The sequence below is a fragment of the Apteryx rowi genome, unplaced genomic scaffold (assembly GCF_003343035.1).
Source record: "Apteryx rowi isolate R43461 unplaced genomic scaffold, aptRow1 scaffold_16, whole genome shotgun sequence".
Taxonomy (NCBI): Eukaryota; Metazoa; Chordata; class Aves; order Apterygiformes; family Apterygidae; genus Apteryx; species Apteryx rowi.
Window position 1 is genome coordinate 1,015,448 of NW_020447863.1, and position 21,409 is coordinate 1,036,856.

Sequence of the window (21,409 nt, forward strand, 5' to 3'; positions counted from 1 at the left end):
CATTTCTCCTTAGCAGCACAAAGGTCTGGTTATAACTAGCTGAGCAGCTTTTCCATGCAGCCTCGCTGCAACTACACAGCTACATTTGACATGTACTTCCCACCTTACACCGAATGTAAATCTGCCCTTCTCCTCCACCATCCACCACAAGCTGCAAGGTTCAGGGAGCGAGACTACTTGGCTATGGACTGTAGGGAGCACTGCTGATTCAAGGCAGATGTGTCTGTACAAATTCTGAATGAAGACTGTCTGGTTTCCAAACAGTAAATGAAGTCATGCAGATAATCTTGCTTTGCATGCAGCTGTTATCAGGGCAATTCTCCCACTCTGAGCTTCAGAGCAGTCTGTGGGTGCTAGGACTGCTTGGAACAGATCAGAGCAGTCTCAGGATTGGAGGGTATTCATTTCTATACTGCAAAATCAATTTACTGCTGCAGGTAGACACCCACCACCCTCCATAAATCTTGCCATCTGCTCAGCACAATGACACCAAGCTATGTAAACGAACAGAAGTCTCTCACATTTTTTCACTGGGAAGCCCCAAAACACATTAGCAAAGACTGTGCCTCGCATCATGGTAGTGATCATGATACAGGTGGGGACCTCAGCCACAGCAGGATCACGCTTCCCCAAGATTAATCAGCAATACAGCATCAGAGCCAGAGAGAACAGACATCTGGATGCTGAGGGCTGAGAGTGCAGGTTAACTGCCCAACTCTTCTCTTGCAGCAACCGCAACATGAGAATTACCCTAAGCCTCGGCCATTGCTAAGCCTCGGCACCTTGCCCACAAGTCCCTCACTTTCCCACCCCATCAAACCAACCACATTGCTTCCTCTTGTAAAGGAAGAGACTGTTTTCTTCCATTTTTTCCCCTATCTGAAAGAAGTCTAAAGATGTGCAGTTTAAACACATCAGCTTTGCAATCCTGCTAAGTGTTTTAAACACCAATGATCTTGGAGCCAAACCATACGTCTGGAGGAAAAGTCAACTCTCCCTAGCACTATAATAAGGGAGATTTATCCAGAGCAGCTACCTAAGCAAAACATACTAAAGATTGAGGCCAAAAGCCTCCAGATGAAAGAATGCAAACTCAACTCTTGTAACAGCTTTGGAAAACTCACCCTGCTTGACAGCTAACTCTCCTCCCAATCCCAAACACTATCAGGTCATCCGCAGAGCTACATCTAGTCACCAGCAAGAACATCCCTCCTACCCCTCCATCAGCTTACAGGTCAGTCAGCCAGCAGGGTCCCTACTCCAACGCGTGTCTACATCAGATTAAGAGCTTGTCTAATATAATCATAATCTTCACAAACTAGATGCAATAGTAATTTTGCAACTGCCAAGGACAACAGACAAAATGCAAAAAGTGGCAAGAAGGCCCCTTTAAGCAGTTGCACATTATAAATTGCTGGGAAAAGCACGATGGGCTAAATTCTCGGGTGGTGCGAGTGGGTGGAACGCCACTGAAGTCAATGGAACTGCGCCCAAAGAGATCAGCAGGAATTTGGCTCAAGAGCTATACACAACTCTGTGCAAAAGACCAGTTAAGTCCAAGGACTTGCAAGTGCTCAGCTCCAGTGATAAGAATAAGGTGGACTCTCTGCGCAGGAGAGATTCAGAAATGAGACAGTCTGACAACACAACGCTAGTGCTCACTAATGCAGTACAACTGGATAAAAGACGTGAACAAACACAAATGCGCATATTGCTGCCGGCTGCACTGCAGTATCAGATCTCTTGTACGCCGAATTAATGGAGCACTTGTAAGATCGGGCAATCAATTGTGTAGTTGATTGCCTGATCTTACCAGTGCTCCGTTAATTCAGCTGATAAGAGTTGTGCTTCTGGTTTAGTTTCTAAGAGACAATGACTTGGTGTTAGTCATTGTTTCCAAGCTGTATCTATCTGGGAAAGTTCAGTTTCCTTTCTCGGATTACTTGTTTTTTCCACAGTATTAAGAGCTATCTAGGGAAGGCCTAGTCTAGCAGCCCGTTGCCACTTGAATGACCCTCAACAGGAGAGGTTCTGGTTGGGGTTGCTTTGCCTGATCATCTGGGTTGAGCTTTCAGAAGTCTGTAACTTCAGCCATGGCTGTGCATACTAAGGAGATGTCAGGTCCCAGGTGTGGGCGTATGCTTGTCAAGCCTGGAGGACAGAGGCATTTAAAATGTAGGAGGGTGAATTTTTGGTGAAACCCAGCTTCTGGGACTGGCATAACACTAGAGAAATGAAGAGAGGGATGGAAGTCAAAGCTCTGGGATCTGGCACATGCGTTCTGAAAGGGCAAACCAGAGGAATTTAAGAGATATCTAACATGTAGTTCTTCTTACACAAAGATCATGCTATCATGGCATAGCAGGCCCTTCCTGCTGGAGAGGGGAGTTACGCCCAGCCCACTGAGAGCTTTCTGCTGCCAGATAAAGTGCCCAGCAGGATGGAGAAAAAGCACTTGCAGGAAGTTTTTATTTCTACCAGAAGGGTAAGTCAATACAGCTTTACAGTCAAATGATGGTTTCTGACAAGGTATTGGGCTAAAGATAAAAAAAAAAAATCCCATAACACAGAAACATAGCTTGAGTCTACAGATTGGACCAGGCTGAATTTGCAGGGCTGGAGTTAGATAAAAGGGGTTTGATTTGACTTGTAAAACTCAACTAGTGTGATCTGGAAGTCATTGATGGAGAATAAATGCAGAACGCTAAGATGTAGAACTTTTACAGCCTCACTTTTCAGGCTGTATAACTATGCTTTAGAATTTAAAACAGCTGCTGTTCACCAGCACGTCTCCAGTGCCTAATTTTTAATCACATAGAGGCAGCATGCCAGGTTTCCAGGATCTTTTTCCCAGAGTATCAATTGTGTTCATAACATTTCTGCCTACTGATGAGATCATGAAAAGAAAGGACTCCTGCTTGCACCTTCTCTGTGTTTGGCTGAGATATCCTACAGCTTTCCTGTCGTTAGTGAAAATCTCAATAAAGCACTGCCCCTCACAACCACTCCCCACTATTCTTTGGGCTCATATAAGCATTATAATATCTAAACCTACTTGTTTTTAAATGAACACTCAAAAATCTACACCAATTTCCCAGGAGCTTCGCAGTCTCTAGCTAACACAAAACCATACATATGAGATCGCATGCAGAGAGAGACGAAGACATCTACAAGGAAACAGTGGGATCAGTTTGGAAGGACTTTTCGAGTTCAGGATATCAAGAAACTCTGGAGAAGGAAGGAGAGACTATTTCAGGAGGAGGAAGACAGAGAAAGAAGTGGGGTGCTGCAGCGCTCCCCAGACTGCTGCCTGCAGCAGTGTGGATGCAAAGCCAACTGAGCAGGCTGCACAATCAGAGAAGAGGAATAAGAAAGTAAAGGCAAATCAGGACTTGGTGAGACTTTAGAGTGGGAGGATTCCACTGCCCTGGTCTCAACACAGCAATTTACTCCCTGGCAGAGGCAAAGCTTAAGTAGGATCCTAATTAGGCAGCCTTTGAAATTAGGGAGAACCAAGAACCAAGACACACAGCAGGGTCTCTCACTGGCACAGGAAAAGGCTTTTGCTGTGCTGCTGCAGGGTCTGTGTGTGAGCAGAAGGGAGGGGGTAAATGGTTTCAGCTACTCTTCATTTTCTACAGAGCAGCATGAAAAAGGCTGCACTTTCCCCACTGTGACATCCTCTGAAACAAGACGACAAAAGCTCCTCATGCCAATTAATACTTACTTTCAGGCCGGGGGGTCCAGGTGAGCCAGGGTTTCCATGAGGACCAGGAGGACCCTAAAAAAACACAATAAACAAAACAGAGTCAAAAGGAGTCGGTAGTTATCTGTGTTAGTCACAACCAGTGGAGCTGCAGAAAGCCTCAGGTTGTGATATAGCCAGACCTAGCTAACTCCATGCTAGCACTCTGCACCCCCAGCAGGGGTACAACTTTAACCAGACCCTCATTAGGCAGCCTTCTAAATGAGCCAGAACCAGGGATTAACTAGTGCCTAGAAAGCAAGCAAGCTCCCTGCGTTAGTGTATTGCCTCCTGTTAGGTACAGGACATGAGCAGCTTGCAAGACGGAATGAAACATCTTCCTTGCAAGTGCAGTCATCTCCTCCTCCTGCCCAGCAGTGCAAAATTCAAGCAAAGCCTTTAAAGCAGCCATCCCACTGCCTGAACCTGCTCTGTGACAGTGGTTTCTCTGGTGTGCCCAAGCCAGGCTCAGGTGGCCTAAAGTGACAACCGCCTTGATCTGCAGCTCACATGGGGCCCCGAGCCTATGGGCCTCTCGCCATCTGCTTTCCTCCCTCGAACGACTCTTCAGAGCTCCCACGCTGGCAACCAATACGGCTTTTAAAGCAAGGACACTGGAGTGCGTGAAACTTAGCTACCATTTCCTACCTACCTTTACAGAGGATGGCATGCGTCTGTCACAAGATATGTAGTGACAACAAGGTAATTCAGTTACAACAAGTATTCCCCAACTGGAAACAAAAATTACTTTGGGGCCAGAGGAGTTAAAACTCTGCAAAGAATCCCAAAGGACAGACGAAGGTAGACTGAGGGGAGCTGAAGAGTGTGGGGGCGTCAACAGTTTACTTGGCCAAAATTGAAGAAAACAGAAGTAGTTACTGCAGGGAAATTTTCAGTCGTTCAGCTATTTATTTAGCTTTTAGATGAACTCATTTCCTCTACAAAGCAAGTGAATTTTTGTCTTAAGAGGTTAGAAAGAAAATGGGATAGCAAGACAGTAAAACAAGGGGAGCAGGGGTAAGTCCATTTAAAGCTGTATTTTTGTATAGGCCCCATCAGGCAATGGCACTGTCAGACTATCTACTGTAGATCACATACAATGATATCTCCTTTTAAATCACATTTTGAAATCACTCTGCATATTTTCCAAAGACTATTTAAGGAGCTATCTATAACAAGCAGCTAAGAATAGTTTATCCTGGGTTTGTATACAGCACAGAAGATCTGTTAACCTTTTATGCAGAAGCAATAATAATTCTAAATCCTCTTGAACACGTTCCTGGGAGATGAAACAACCTGAATATTCAATTCCAAGGGTTCCTGTTCTGCCAAGACTGTGCAAGAGCCTTATACCACCATCAGAAGCAATTTAACTCACCCTCTAGTTAAAAGGAGTATAGGCTAGGGGATAAAAAGCCACTCAGACAGTTCCTCAGAAAGCTGTAATATTTCGAATGAGCACTCTAACATATGCAGGGCCAAAATCTTCAGGGTCGGATTTCCAGGGAAGATCACTGCAGTTAACATGCAACTGCCATCCAAGTTCAGTGCCCTTGGTCTCTCTTGAAAGAACACCACTGTGCTAATGTTTATTCAGTTTTATTTTTACACACTGCAATACAAAGTAATGGGTTTTTTATTTAGCTTTCTAGTATATCTTGTGGTATAGACAGCTGATGAATGCTCAACACTCTTTTACAACTTATGCTGCTCTGCTGTTCAGTTATAATGTTGAGGCCAAACTTTTTAAATGGCAGTTCTGTCCCCAAATACTTTTGCTGTCCCATTTTTAATTTCCTTCCAAATTCTCAGCCTGAAACTCTCTTATAGTTTACAAACCTCAAATGAAATTGAAACAGCTTTAATTAAAATAAAGGTGTTTGAGTATCAAGTTGCCATCTGAAAATCCACACAGCTGCTGTAGCCAGAGTAATTGGGCACCTGGTAGTCTTAAATTCATCTTCCTAGTAAAATATAGCATCATCTGTTCATCTAATCGGGTAGGAGACTGAAACAGAGATTTAATGTGCTGCCTAAGGTAATGTAAAAAGTCTGTGGCAACAAAAGGGCTTGAACCCAAGTCTTCCAGGTCCTAAATATGGAAGAAGATTAATATAAGTGACAGAAATTAGAACAGTAATAAAAGGCAAGTTCCTAAAAAGTCCTTACCCATAAGCAATAATCAGGTAGTTCTGAGCAAGGTTCATAAATCTAGACTGCTGCTAGATCTGAGGAGGGAGTTCAGCTGTTATTCAACTTTGGAGTCAAGCAGCTTGGCTCAAAGCCCTTTTCAGTGCAGTTATTTGAAATCTGTGCTCCACCATAGTCTAGGGCAGGCTAAAAACAGTGTCAGGCCAGAAGGACCAGCATGGTTTGGTGCAACTTCTAGCTGAAAACGACAGAGTTTCCAGCAGGAAACCTGGAACATAGGAAGCTCGGCTGCTGATCGAGAACTCTTGGGTAACAGACTATAATCATGCCTCCAGCAAAGTTTGGTTTAGGTCTGGAAGAGACTATCCCAAAGCACAGCAACAAAGTCATAAAAAGCCTTAACCAAAAGCTGGATGGAAAAGAAGGGAGGAAGAGAAAGAAGAGTCCCAGTATCCAGTGACAAACATGCCATTACGGAAAACGCAGGCTCCTGACATACAAGATGGGGACGTTACCACTGGATTCAATGAGACTCGTGGTGTATAATCAGAAACCCATCCCATTCCCAAAGACCAATGTGGTCTTATCCTAGTGAGAAGTAGCCACATCCTGCTGATTAAGTGACAGTGGGGAAGCCAGCCCGGCAAACAAGAAACTGCTGGAACCGAGTCTAGGGACTGTGCTCAGCATTTGAAACTGTGCTCTCAACTGTGGAGAGAAAAGGGCGTAGTCTGGCAGTAGTCCTAAAAATGGTAAAAATAACTGATCTTGATATGTTCCAACATGGTTAGTCCCGAATCTACGATTACACCCACATTCTTGGCAGAGGAGGAAGATGCAGTGTGGTACAGTTAGACGGGTGAGTAACAAAAGGTACAGGACAGCATCCGCCTCAGGAGCTGTTAGCAACACAAAATCTGAACAGGCAGGCCCTACAAATTAATCCCTGCCCCAATCTGCAAACCCTAATAGCCGTCATCATGCCCCAAGCTACCCGCCGTCATTTTCTTAAACCCAATCCAATATTCAGAACTCATCTCTTATGGCACCCAGCAGAATCACCCGGTCTCCAGTCGGTGCTCCCATTAGCCATCTTTCCACAAAGAAGCAATTCAAGAGTTAATTGCTCTGCAGTTAGTTCTACAGTTAATTGCTGTATTCTTCTCAGGCTCTCCTGGATTTAATTCAATTTCCCATTCATCTCTAGAAATCAGGATTCTCCTAAACATACTTATTATCAATATCAATATTAGTTCTGCTTCTCTTTCTATGCACAGGATGGGGCAACACTGAGACCACTGAATGAGAAATCCCACAGCACGTATTACTAGTCACAAGCGTGCCTTTTTACCCACTCGCTTTGGCTCCCTCCTAACTGCTGAAACAATCCAGTCCAGCAACAAGCCGCCTTGCGTCTGAAATCTTCCAAGCTTCGCACCAGAAATTCCATGGAAAATTTTGTCATGGGACAGCAGGCACCGAGAACAATCCCCCAAATGTGTTCTCCAAACGAGGGGGTTCCCCAAAGGTGACGGGTTTGTAATCTCCCTGGAATGTCTTGCACGTGAACGATATCTATTGGAGAACGACACTGTGCCATCGAGTTCATCTCGGTGACGTGCCTGTAGAGGGGACCCTGCTCACAGAAGCGCTTTTATTTGTACTGGTTCACGGCCCGCACAAACTAACAAAAGTGCAACTGTGCACGGCTCCCTCGTCCCTCCAACATTCACAAGGGGGAGGAAAAAGGAAAAAACCCAACAATCCTCCAAACTCCTGTTAAATGCTAGAAAACTTCAGTCAGAGGAATAACCACTCATTCAAAACTCATTAGGTCTTGGGGTTTCACTATGTAAAGCAATTTTTTCTGCTCCTGACCTGCAGATCCCACTCTGACCTTTGGCTTGCTAAAAAATGAGCTAAATATTTGAAATGAAGCCAAACAAACTGTTTCTTTAAACATTTCTTCTCAGAAATTGGAAAACCTTCCTACTGGAACGAGGATATCGGAGAACCTGAACAGTCGACTAAATTCTTGCTTGTTTTAGGGGGGAAGCCTTGCATTTTGATGGGAAAGGGAGATTTTTTGCAACCACAGACAAAATGTAACAAGGACACGTCACATGAGGAGCCTGCAAGCTTTCAAGCTGCTGAGGTTCACAGTAGGATGGTAAGAGCATCCCAAAGCATCCATGAACACAGACACGTTTTCTCTACCTGCCCTTTTGTATTCATCCTGCGTTGTTCTGCTTAAGGGAGGTTAAAACAAGAGCAGCTGCAGTGTGCCAGGCTGTGTGGCCTTATTCCAAATTCTGCCTCCGGTCTGTTGTGTGAACATGGGTAAAACATTCCCCTTCTACCTCAGTTTCCTCACCAACATACTAGAGGGGGAGGCTGACTTCCAGTGGGATGCAGCTTTCTAAATTACTGAAGTGCCTTGGGAAGTTTCTCACTGCTCTGCAAGGAAAGCCATCGGCTGGACTCCTGCTGCTTCTCTCAGCTGTTGGCTTGCTGCCTCCTTCACACGGGGGGACAGGTAACTAGGGTTTACATAGCACTGGGGCAGAAGGTGGCCTTTAAATGCAAGCATCATAGCTCAAAGTACTTTTCTGCAAACCTTATTAAATCCTGGGTACACCGCTGGCCTCACTAGATCAGCGAGGACTGCCCAGAACCCCAGTTTGTGATGGACAGAGGTGCTGGCCAGAGCCCCTGCTGCAGCCAGCCTTGCAGGAGAAGCTAACCGAGCCCTGGGTGAGGCAGGAGAAAGCTGCAGCGGGGCAGGAGTTATTGCTCCGCTGGGAGCCCTTTGTTGACAGTTGCTTGTACAGCTTGTTAGCACAGCCCCGCTAGTAAAAACCCAGCCTCTGCCACCGCCTCCCCACTAAACCTTTGTGTTTGAAGAAATGTAAAGGTCATCAGCAGAAAAACATTCTGCGCTGAAGTGCAATACCCATCATCTAAACAAAACTGCTCTGCTCGGGCTGCTGAGTGCGCACCCGAGCGCCACACGTACAACTGCAGAATAGCTGTCCCAGGCCTGCCTGGCAAAGCGCTCTCTCATCACACAAGCTTGAGTAAACCTCACGCTGCTAAAATAGCCATTGCCTTCAAGAAGCATCTCAGATCATATACAGACACTTGCCAGTGCACAAAGTACATTCTTTTGAGGAGAAACAGTGTGGACAGATTTCTTCTTTACTCCTCAGGTTCTTTAACACAAACACAAAAGCTGAAAAAGATCTAGTTGGATATAGCTAGAGAAAAAGCTTTCCTGTAAAGAACACATAACCAATGCAGTAGTATCTACACAGGCTTGCGGAGCATTTGAAAAAAAATGTCATTAGGCATAATTTCCAGTGATCAGTGGTGCAGCATTTTCACTGCTTTCCCTTGGAGTCCCCTATGGAGTAAAGAGAACATGAAACACCCGCTTTCATCTTTGCCTTCACATCTTCACCTGTCTTAGCGGGTCTCTGATGCTGACTGATAGGGCGTACAATTAATTCCATTTGCCTAAAATGAGGGTCAGCCTTCAAAAAATCAAGGAAATGTCATTTTCAAGAACACTGCCACTATCTGCTCAGCTTCTCTACACTGGACTGCATTTTAATGCCGAGATGCGTCCTGAACCCAACCCTTTTCATTCCATTACAAAGACTGGCATTTGCTATTGTGAACCAGGGGCATTTGCTTACATGGAAGAGCAACATCCAGACTGTGCAGGCAAGCTATGTCTAGAGATGTTTATCTGCTGGAAACAAGGAGACAGAGTCATGAGATCAGCCAGCTCTTCTTATAAACTGTCACTGACCACAATCTCACCCTCAAAGCAAAAGCTGATCTGAGCTTTCATTTTACTCTTTCCAATATGGGGGGAGAAAGGAAAGTATAACAGCAGCAACACAGAATTCAAGGAGCGGAAATACTGCGCTACATCAACAAGAGAGCCACTTTATGGACTTCACAGCTCCAGAAAGTCAAGAGTCAAATGCTATGGCTAGATTTTCAAGTGAGCCAAGTAATTGCATGTAAGCATTAATAATGTAGAAATTATGCAAGCTAGAACAAGGGCAATTATGTCTCCTGCTTTAGGCCATAAACTGCACTGGTGACAAGGAGAAACCCTTCCCTTCCCCCAGCATCCAGCATTGCAAATTTGCATGCAAAGTTCCCCTCTCCTCAGAAGGTCCAGGCTGGTTTGAGGATCAGGTTAAGCAGAGGTAGAACATACCCCCCGCCATGTTGCACACTTATCTTTACATGGATCATGCACAACAAAAGCAAAAGATAAAAAATTCCCCTAAGCCTGTCTTAGTTTCTGGCAGCTCTTCTTCCTTGCAGTTAAATCCTTAAACCCCAAAGAGCCACAAGAAAAAATACTAGAAACATGTTGCAAAGCCAAAACAACATATGCACAGAGCAGTTTAGTCTCCAGGGCTCCAGGCAAAACATTTACAGAGCAATCCTTTTGCCCCCTCCCAAAATTTGCACAGTCTCTTTGCAGAGGTCTGTGCCAAGCCAGGCTCAGCTGTGCTGAACACTTCCTAACCGGGAACTCTTTTCTGGGCTGACTCTCAGCACCTCTGCTGGGGACTGAACTCAGAAATCCTTTGTTGCTTATTGCCCTTCAAGGGATCTTCTTGAATATACGATGGAGCATGCCACAGCTAGGCAACAACATGGAAAGAGTTATGACGTGACTGCCACAATGCTTTTTTTTTTTCTTTTTTTTCTTCTAGCAAAACAAGTTTTGGTAGGTAGTGGAATTTGGATGTAGAGCTGAAAGTTGGTCATTCACATGGCAGGCAGGGGATGCAGCGGGGATCTCCAGCCACGGAGTCTAGATTGCATACCACAGGACTGCAAGAGGTAATACCAAACACCCGCTGTGAATGAAATGAACGGTGTAAAGAGCAAACTTTTAGCCTTATTGGGGACTTTATAGGAGTGGCAAGCTCCAGTCAATTTGCTCATGTGGTCGCTGCTCAGATATTTGTCAACAGAAGACATGAGGTCTGTATGACCGGTTGTGCCGAGTTGCTGATGTTTCACTAAAGAAAATATCCAGATGTGGAATTAATTATCCTATCCATAAAGCACACCTGAGCCAGATGATATCTAATGCCTTATGCTGATGGCCAAAAGCAGTATTCGAGTCTGTTGATATCCACGCCCATGCTGCAGGGCTCCTGAAAACCTTTTGGGTTCTACTGGTATAGAAAGACGATGCATTTATCTTTACCAGCTACTGCAAGATCTCACAGGGTTGTAACAAGTATACTTAGGGAACACCAGCCTTCTAAATCTTAACTTTTTGGTTTTTCTTTAAAGACCTTACATGGGGTTGAGTTTTTGCCAAGCATGTGTGAGCAAATCTCCCTCTGCTGCCAGTCCAGGATGCTGCCTGGATCACAATTCCAAGTTTTCATTCCTTTCAGTCTCAGACACTTGCATCTTTTGCTTCCCAACCCACATCAGTTCAGTGCACAGGAAATGGGTTTCATGACCACACCCTGTGCGACAGCACCTTGCTATCATGAAAATGATGCCAAGAGCTAAATGTATCCAGGTACAGGGTGCAGCCCTGCTTTGAGAGACTGCTTCTGCAGCTGGGCCAATGCAGAAAGCCTTTCTCATATAACACACCTAGCAACAGCACTCAACGCCAGCTACTTCCTCAGCATTGCACCCAATGCTCAAAAATCTGCATCAGAATTTAGCACAGAAGGAAATAATTCAGGATTTTGCAATGGATATTGAGGATCAGTTCAGGCATTTTGTTGTAGAGCCTGAAAATGAGTCAAAGAGAAGGTTTCTGTTTGGAAAACGCAGTAGTTCATCTTTGTGTGATGGGCCTATGGTCCCAGACCAAGGTCTCAGACCTTGGTCCCACTAGTGAAGGCACAGTGACAGTGAAAAACCTCAAAGGAAGCAATTTTGGGAATCTGGGGGACTGAAAGATAGAGAGGGGAAAGCATCCAAAGCCAGTATCAGCACCGGGCTTGCAAGGAGTGGATGACAGAGACAAAATGGTGAGAGAGACAGAGCTCATCCTACTGACAGGCATTCTGAAACATTCATCCCCAGCCTTTGCTGATGCCAAACCTTAGCTTGGAGAGGCTGCAAATCACCCAAGTGCGGTCTCCTAAAAACCTTCAAAAGGGAATGAAAGAAAGGAGGAAGGCCAAACATCAACAGCTGGGCTTGAAGCAAGCACTACTCAGTGACAGCCCTAAGACCAGACACCAGCAGCAGGACAAGTGGATGCAGGTAGAGATGTAGAGAAATTTTTAAACCACTTACTCGGGATCCTCTCTTGCCAGGTGGTCCTGGTAAGCCCGGTAGACCTGGTGGACCCTAGGAGGGGGGGAAAAAAAAAAAAGTATTATTCACAGTTCTACAACAGGATGGTGTTCTTGACAGTGTTTCAGAGAAACCCATATTACAACTGCTTGAAGAAGACCTTGGGAGAAGGATCAGTTATAACACAAAGGCCAGAAATTCCCTTCAGCTTACATTATCGCCGTAAAGGGATAAAAGCCATGCACAATAACATTTGCAGCACCATTTGTTTCCATAGACCAGAGACTGAGTGTTCACATCATCTTGCTGTGGACTGCATTCCTGTGATCACAGCTGGGTTTCACACTTCCAGCTTCCTGGACCTGTGCTGTAACACAGGGGTAACAACTGTCTCAGCTTCGGATTTTCCTGCTACGTGCTAGCACACAACAGAAGTAATGTGTTAGCACCTTGGCGAGGGAGGAACACTGTGCGTTGTAATAAATACCAGCTGAGGAAGCACAGTTCTTGGTAGTGTAGGTCCCTATATGAGTTGTAACATAATCACATCCCAGCACTTCATATTTTAAAGCAGCGTGTTATAAAATGTAATAAAATTGGTGTCAATGTTGGAAATTCTTAAGTATGGCTCTATAATATAGGGGAGGTCAACTCAGACATGTCAGAGTAGCAGGGCTTCTTGGAAGAGGGTGAGAACAAAGTGGAGATATCAGGTGCCCAGCTGTGCACTGATCTGAAACAGGTTAGGGAAAAATACTTAACCAATGAGGTTTGAACTCCTTTGAATTTATTCATTTATTTATTCATTTTTCAATGGACTAGAGAATTCAAATTTCCAGAGAGCCGCTTGCAACTCCTAATAACTCTTCGAAACTTTTTTTCCTCAAGCCAAACATATCTGACAAGAATAACTGCTAATTAAAGTGTCTCCCAGAGGATTTATATTCTAGTAGCTTGTCACAAAAGATGGGTTTTCATTTTTTGCGAGGAGAGAGAGATTCAGAGCAGCAGATGAAGGATGTCTGGAAGGCAGCCTGAACTCTCTGACCACGTGGCGGTCCAGGGAGCTCTTCCCAGGAGCAGCGCTCCGTGGGGAAGGCAGGCGGGTCTCACGGAGAGGGTGAGCCCTCTCCGAGGCCGAAGCATTGCCCAGCAGAACCGCTCAGATGCTGCAGAGCGTTACTGGCCCAGAGGAAGAGCTAAAAGTTCATCATCACTAATGCAGTTTTCAGGAGTCACCAAGAGTGTGATTTAGTAACTAAAATAAACCCTGGAGATCCCCACCCTAAGTCTCATCCCCAAGATAAGATTTCAAACAGAGAAAACCTGGCTGAACCATCCAGATAGCTCCGGTGAATAAGCACTCCCTAATTTTACCAGCCCTCCTATACGGCAGATGAGCAACAAATTAATTGATATCAAAGAGACCTTTTAGAAGACATCCAGCCAAACCTTAGTACAATAAGAAATAGCCAGGGGGAGAAGCAGGCAACGCCCAGGGTCATCCTCTCTGTGCTACTAATTTGACAGCACATCAAATGAATCAGAACATGTCTTTCGGAAGTTATTTCCATTTATAGTAAAGATGACAAGAAAATGATTGTTTTAGAAGTGTTAGAGCTCATTTCCCATACTGGCGCACCCAGACTGCTACTGTAGCACTCACTGCTACTGCCCAGCACTGCCTGCTCCCAGGTCTGGAGGTTTCTAGCCCAGTCCCTATGGGTTGGGACACATTTATCCAACCCCTTTGCAAGTTGCCTATTGCTGGCTAACACGGTATTACTGGTCCTTGCATTAACCATTCTCGTTGATACAGCTGACCTTCATTTTTAACAACACACACACACACACACACCATTTTAACTGGCCATGGCGCCAACTCAGCCTTGCGCATAATACAATTATGCAGCTGTGCAAAAGACACATAATCATAGTATTTTTTAAGCCTGGTAGATCCAGAATCCAAGCTTTTATTTAAAAAAACCCTTTGCCCTTTTAGTTGGGAAGATAGCTATCAAAACATGAATCCAATGCAACTGATGCAGTGATGGTTAACGGAGTTAAACAAAGGTGAATTCAAATCCTTAATCTCTTTTCCATTAAAAGCCATCCCTATTTACCCCTAAAAGCAGCAGCAAAAAGGAAGATGCAACCATCTCCTCAGAACAGCGTTCCTGGCGTACCAAACTTGAGGCGACCTCTTCCACCTTCCTGCTAACAGCAGCTGCAACTGCACTTGGCCACTTGAGTACAAGTGTTCTCCAAAAACGTGGGCTGTTCAGAATAAACTGAAGCTAGCATATAAATAAGAAGAGAGTTAATACCTGCACTGGAGTGGGGATATGGAGTTAGCGGAAGGCATTTGGCTGGGACAGCACAGAAACAGCAATACATAACTCAGGCGTTCCTGCCACTTGACTTTGGTCTAATCTGTGATGTGACCTTTCCTTCAACCTTTTCTTCCTCTCCTGAAGGGGAACAGGAACAAGCCAGCTGTGGGATGAGTGGCTCCTCCATGAAGCCATGCATAGGGCAAGAGCGTGACCACAGATAAGTAGGAGGGAATTCAAGATAGAAGATGACTCTCGTGATACTGCAGTGACCGGGTGAACACGGGCAATTGTCATGAAACATGATGCACTGCAAGGCCATGGTCTAGTTTCCCGTATGGTCACTTGGTCGTGTGCTTGGACTGGATGTGTATTGTGCCGTTCTAGTGACTCACTCCTCCTCAAGCCTGTATGCCTACATATCATCCAGCTCAAGTTTTCAGAGAAGAGGCCCACATCAGACAACTGGCTTTGACCGGAGAGAGCAATGCTGACATACACACTAAGAGAAAAGCACATCTGCAGAGGCAGCCAGGGAAAAATAAGGCTGGATCAGGGCCCAGCTACTTAAGGATGATAGATACAGTCCCACTTAAAATGTAAGGCTCCAGGACATGGAGAAGAGATGCTTCTCAACAGAACCACCACACAGCAAGCCTCCAGAGCCCACCTGCAGGTAACCCAGGCAGTCCCTATGCTCAAAGACATGTCCATCTGCATCCCTCACAGAGGGATGCAGGGAAGAGTTAAATTAATCAAACAGAGCCTACATGGACCTTTCCATTGTAACCTTTAGAGCATCCCCATGGAAGTCTATCGTGAGCAGTGGGAAGTGCTCCAAGAGACAGGAGAGTTTCCTCTTCCTGGCAGCTGGAGGGAGACAACGCTGCTCTGCTCCTACCCTTCCACCGCATGGATGCCTGGAGAGCTCTGCAAAGCTGACAGTTGACTGCAGCAAACCACCAATCCCACCATTTCAATTCTGAGTCAGTGGCTTCTTGCCTACTCCTTTCTGCAAACTGAGGGAGGAGAACGCACACCCTGTTATCACATGAAGCAAAATCAGAGATCAAGGAGAAACATGGCAGAAGAACAACTCTTTTCTCAGGCCAAACAGCAAAACTGTTAACCAGCCTGAACAGTTCTGTGAAACAACTAATGGCAGCCACATGAAAGTTTAACCCTTCTCACTTTCCCACGGTAGCATTAGCAATGACTACTGATCCCACCAAATGATTATAGGATTTATTCTAGGCTGCTGCTGGGAAACTTTCTGGTGCAAAAGGGACTTTTTTTCCTAGCTTCTTGAGCTTCAATTTGCAAATGGAGAATTAAACTAGGTTCTCTGAAAGGAAAATACATTGGACCCTGAGGACAAGAGAAATCTCACTGTTTCCTCTTGCTGCCGAGATTAGCTAGTTTATGCCTCTCCCACATCACTAAGCTTCTCACACTGCTTCCTCTGCCTGCAGCAATACCACTGGGAGCTCAGGTGCCTTCAGATCTCAAAGCCTGGGCAAGGCTGAGCCTGTTCAGGGAAGACTTCAAGGAAAACATCATCGGCACAGGAATTGGTGCTGGTGATTTGGGAAATGACTCTCTTCCTTTTGAATCATTAGTAAATCAAGCTTATCAGAGAGCTAGGTAGTCCTGTAATCATTTCCCCCGGGGCAAGCGGTCAGCCTAGTAGTAAATAAGCTAATGATCACCCAGACCATCGTGTTCCAGTGCAACTCCACTGACAAACACATCTGTATTTTAGGATCTCTCCAACACACTGCTCCCTTCCCTCTTCTGTATCCCTGTTTAGTGGCACTGTTTGTTCTCCTTTATCTCAGAAATGGCTGCATTTCCAGGGTGGGCATGCTGCAGTTTGCAAAACACTGAAAGGACTGAAGAGGAAAGAGGGAACATTCCTCTTTCTCAGATGCTAATGGATATGGTGAAAGTCATCTTAAAAGTGAGTTCAGAAAACATACCAACAGCTTCTTCCTGCGTTGGCACAAAATTTTAAGCAGTGATTACCTGCAAATAGAGAACCTGTGTTTTGTCCTCCCTCCTGCAGGGAGAGGAGGCATATTTCAAATGCAAGGCTACTGCCAATGTTATAAATTCACCATTTAGTCTAGTAACTCTGAAAAGCACCCGCATGCAGGGACTGGTCGGCTCCAGGGAAAGAGCTAGAATTAACATTTCCCTGCTCAGCAGAATGGAAGAGAAGGAAAAGAGCTCGTCCGCAAAGGACAAATCAACCCCTCCTTACCTCCGATATCAGCAACACCAAGGACGGCTGTCCTTGCTAGGCACTTCTCAGAGAGGAACTGAATGAAAACCTCGCTTGAACCACTGCCTAAAACAAACCTGGAGGTTTGGGAAAAAAAACCAGCACTTGGGTTACTCTCTCTTCCAAGGCAGATTTAAATTTGGACACACCATGGTTTTAAGCAGGCTAAGGAGAAAAAGCCCTCAAAATTCTGATAGAAACCAAGATGTTGGTGAAAAGCCAGACTCATAACATAACCTCTGCAATACATAGATATTAATTCTGGGTCTGTACAACACCTGTCACAGTAAAGTCCTTGTCACAACTGGGTTTCTAATACTGTGACAATACAGCAAATGGTAAAATATTAGTATTCCTGCCTGATGAAAGCAGCTTTTTTACAGAGACGTTTCAAGAACAGTCTCTGCATGAGACACTTCAGACTCTCAGACATGCTCAGACCACAGAAGGAAGTCTGAAAGAGTGTGAAGAAATAAAGGGATCCCAAATTACATCACTCTTTTTCTATTTTTACAGATTTGTTAAGTATATATATATTTATATGAATACATCCCTACATTAGTCCCAGCACCTATATCCCGCTGACACTTGCAGCTACTGCTCCTCAAAATGAACCTCCTTTTATGCAAACAGAGCTCTGTGATGCTTAATCATTTGCCTATGACAAAGTTTTCCTTTGGGAAGAGTACTGATTAAATTAGCAAAAATTTATGACCCAACTGTGTGAGCGAAGCTAAAACTTTTCCCATGTATTATACAAAGTGTGCAATTTCTTTTTCCCTTTTTTTTTTTTCTTTTTTTAAAACATGACTCATTCATTAAAAGACATTCAAACACATTGTGTGTTCCTGAATTCATCATACACTGTCAGCCTGAGCAGCCTTTTCTGGTACAAGGAGGGCTGGAAATAGGCACTTTGTAGTTTATCAGTGTTCCCGATCACCTCTTTCTCCCCTGCCCACTCGCTAAATTGGCAAGGTCTGCTTCGTTATACAAGGAGCTGGGCTCCAAGACAAACTGCTCATTCAGAAGATGGCAGCTGGAGCAGTCTAGACTGCGAACACGCTCCGAAACATCTGCCTTTAAAACAATGCTGCCTGCCAGAATAACGCCCCACCTCTGTCTGGGACGCCGCCACCAGGGTTCGAACCCGGGGCTCCTGGCTGCGCAACGCGCTCTGCAGATGGAAACCTGGGCGGCCGACTGCGCTCTCACCCCGTGACTCTTCCGACCGGGATGCTCGGGGAGGTGTCTGCGACACGCTCCCTCCCTCCTGGCACCTCTGGCCTTACTCAGGGCTTCCACCGCCTCTTAGCTCAGGTGGCCACACTCTGCTCCTCCATACCTTCCAGCCTCAGGTAGGATCTTCTTGCTCTAAAATAACCCTCTGATGTTTATCAACAGAGGAAATTTGAGGCTTTTTGCCTGTGGTGGGCAGAAACATGCAGAATTACAGCCTTATTGTATAGCAGTAGAAAGGCCCACGTGGTATACGCTGTATATAACCCGGCCAGACCACGGTTGCTCCAGGGCCAGCGGCTCTACGACATGGCACAGAGCACCATGGCAGGAGGTGCTGAGGGGCAGCGGAGAAGGCTGCAGCCCCCCAAACTCCCCCCAGCAAATCCACTGCTGGTATAAACAAAATCCCAGGGAGCGAGTGAAACGCCGTCCACCGAAGAATCCAAAACATCTATCGCATCACGGCCTCGTGAGGGCTCGAGGGCTCGACACGCTGTCAACAGAACCTTGTTTTTCTTTTGTGGCTGTCCAAGCAGCCATGTGCCGGGGTCCCGCCGTCCTGCAAGCTCAGCAGAGACCTGCCTGGCCCCGCGCCGGGAGGGGCGATCATGCTCGGCTCCGCCGAGGTGCTGCGGGAAGCCGTGGGGATGATTCAGAGGAAAGCGTGCCAGCTGCTGAGTCAGGGCTGTGTTCCTGACTTAGCACGATGCTCGGGTGGTTTTTTTGCCGTTTTCCCCATCTTCAGAAGAGATTTAGAGCGGAGATCCCAAATGCCTGTGGTTATTAATGGCTCTCGAGCAATTTTTCTTTTTTAGGAGCACATTACCCTCCCTTTTTCAGCCGCCCAGGAAACTCAGCATTCCTGAAGAATTAATGCTCTGCCATTAATTGCATGTGGGACAGTGTCTTCATTTCCTGTTGCACTGCAGCACGGTGGTCTTTTAGGACAGCTGCCCAGATTAAACCACAGAGGATGCTGTCTCTTATTGCTAGGTGAAGATATTCTTTTAGCCCGCTGCTCGTATTCCTCTAACCACGTGGATACCTCCCCCAGCTGTGGGGAAGGGGCCCTGTGCACAGCTAAGATGATACTACATTTCTGCATTATTCGAAAAGCCAGAATTGAGCAGACCACACAGTGCCCAATTAATCCAGCCTCACACCTGGCCGTCATTCAGACCCTGGCTGTCGTTCAGCCCCCGATTTAGGGAGCATCAGGATTATCCTCTCTAGCTGGAAAGCTTGTGGAGCACCTGGGGCTGCAATGGCTGCATCCTGAGCCTGTGTGCAGGAAGGGGGGAGAAAGAGAAAACCAATCCCCCAATCTCCGCCTGCGCTCCACCACCCATCAGGTCACGGCTACTCTCTGCTCTCAGGGTGACACTGCACCTAAGCAAGGCGGGGAGCCAGGACCAGCTCTGAACCGACCCAGCCTCGGGACATGCAGGACTGGGAGAAGGTGGGAGAAGACCTCAGGCCACCTTCCCAGCACGCAAAGATGACAACGCTGGGTTTTCCCGGTCCCTTTCTGTTCCCCACGTTACCTGCGTGCTGCCCTGTCCTCCCCCGGAGCACGGCCTGGCAAGCAACAGCCCCACGGGGGCAGCGCTTGTCTTCTCCTTTAACCACCCTTTAGTGTTGGGAGGAGAAAAGCACCCAGAAGCAAAACTGTCCTTGCAGACCCCCAGACCACTCTTGTGGGGTGAGGACAGGCAAGGAGCAGCCAGCTGCCAGTCCGCCTGCGCACACTGATCATTTCCAAGGTAGCCCAAATCCTCGTGGAAAAGGCAGAAGGCAGTTTTCCACCCACCCTTCCCCCTGCCCAGAGCAACAGTCGTCTTGAAGAGGCCTTGTATCAGGTAACACAAGTGGGCAAACTTGCTCACTGTCTTATCCTTCCACCCTTGTGCCAGACTTCGTATATCCCCATGCCAGGTCCCAGCCCATAATCTGCTCAATCCAGGGAAAGTGGTGGACTGAGATGTCGTGCGCCAGACCAGGAAGGGCTGTACTGACCTCATCAGAAACGCCTGCCCAGTAACACGGGGCTAGTGCCAGGTAATTACTCAACCACGAAGCATTTATCAGCACTTGTTCTGAAACACGCTCCTCTGGCCATATAAATGCTGCATTAATTTCTCAACATGTCATCTCGATTCCACTCCTTTCTCCTCTTTCTCTTCCCACGTCAGAGATAGTCAACGAAGTATTGTACGGAGATCTCCGAGTGAGTCACGGAAGCGATCAAACACCGCAGAGCGGCCAGCTCCAGCAGAGCCATACCCCTTCCCTCCTTAATGCCGACTTTGTTTCCAGCAGTCAAAGAGGGTAAGGCCAGAGAGAGACTCGAGATGTTCTCCCTTCCCTCAATTCAGGACTCTAGTTGTTCTCAGACCAGATGGAAAAATCCTGCCATCTCTTCTCTCAGCTCTCCATGGCCTGAATCAGTTTGGTCGCTATGATTCACAAGCTGAGAGGGATTTTCCACTCCAATTTAATAATAAGCTCTTTAAATTACAAGGGGAAGTGGGGACTTGGAGCTCGGTCACCTTCACAACGCTTTTAGGGCAAGAAGGTGGAAAAGCCCAGGGTTTCACTGGGCTCAGAACAGGCCACACATTTACCGGTTACAGGTAGGCAATGTTTTAAGAGAAAGGTTTCACAGTTGTCTGAATTTCTGCTCTTGGAAATATGCCTGAAACGACTCTCCACAAACTGCTCAAAAACAGAAAGCCAAAGATAAAGCTGCTGAAGCTCATTCTGTCTACTCAGAGACTTGGCAGAACTTCTCCAAGTGCCAAGACTAGACCAGGGATGTGCATCTACACCTATGAAGTCAGAGGAGCCAAAGGGGCCAAAGAGGCAGGAGTCCAGAGCTGCCTGGCCACACAGCATCCCAGAGGCCAGGGCAGCAACCTTCGCCTCGGGGCAGTGATGGGAACCTTAGGAAAAACCCAGACCCCACAGTAACTCACCACCCAAATTACAAGGAAAAAAATCAACACCCCACTTTGTGATGCGAAAGGCACGAAATGCAGAGCTTAAAGGTAAGCACACTTTGAATACTTGCAAAACATGACCCTTTCGTTTGAGGTGTTACTGCAACAACGAGCAGCACATCTGCAGGCTGAAGTGCCGTTGATTGTGTTCCTTAAGCTAGTCTCAATTTTTCCATTGTAACCCTTCTTTCACTATTTTAAGAAGTCAGCTGTAAAAATTTGCTCTAGGCTGGAACTTGGCAACCAAAGACTGTCTGGGAGAAACTTATTTTACATGCACAACCCCTCTCTCACATATACAATACAGAGAAAGGCTTGGGTTGGAACACCAAATCCTCCTGAAAGTTGG

At 46.2% G+C, this 21,409-nt stretch overlaps 1 protein-coding gene across 1 annotated transcript in view; it reads right to left on the minus strand.

Annotated features, from left to right (window-relative positions):
• The window catches only part of COL27A1 (collagen type XXVII alpha 1 chain), a 168,403-nt gene that overhangs the window by 129,774 nt on the left and 17,220 nt on the right, over positions 1-21,409 (minus strand). Inside the window, exons 4-5 of the mRNA XM_026059675.1 lie at positions 12,203-12,256; positions 3,728-3,781 (exon numbers count right to left, since the gene is read on the minus strand). Coding sequence (XP_025915460.1) covers positions 3,728-3,781; positions 12,203-12,256 — 108 coding nt within the window. The remainder of the gene's footprint in view (positions 1-3,727; positions 3,782-12,202; positions 12,257-21,409) is intronic.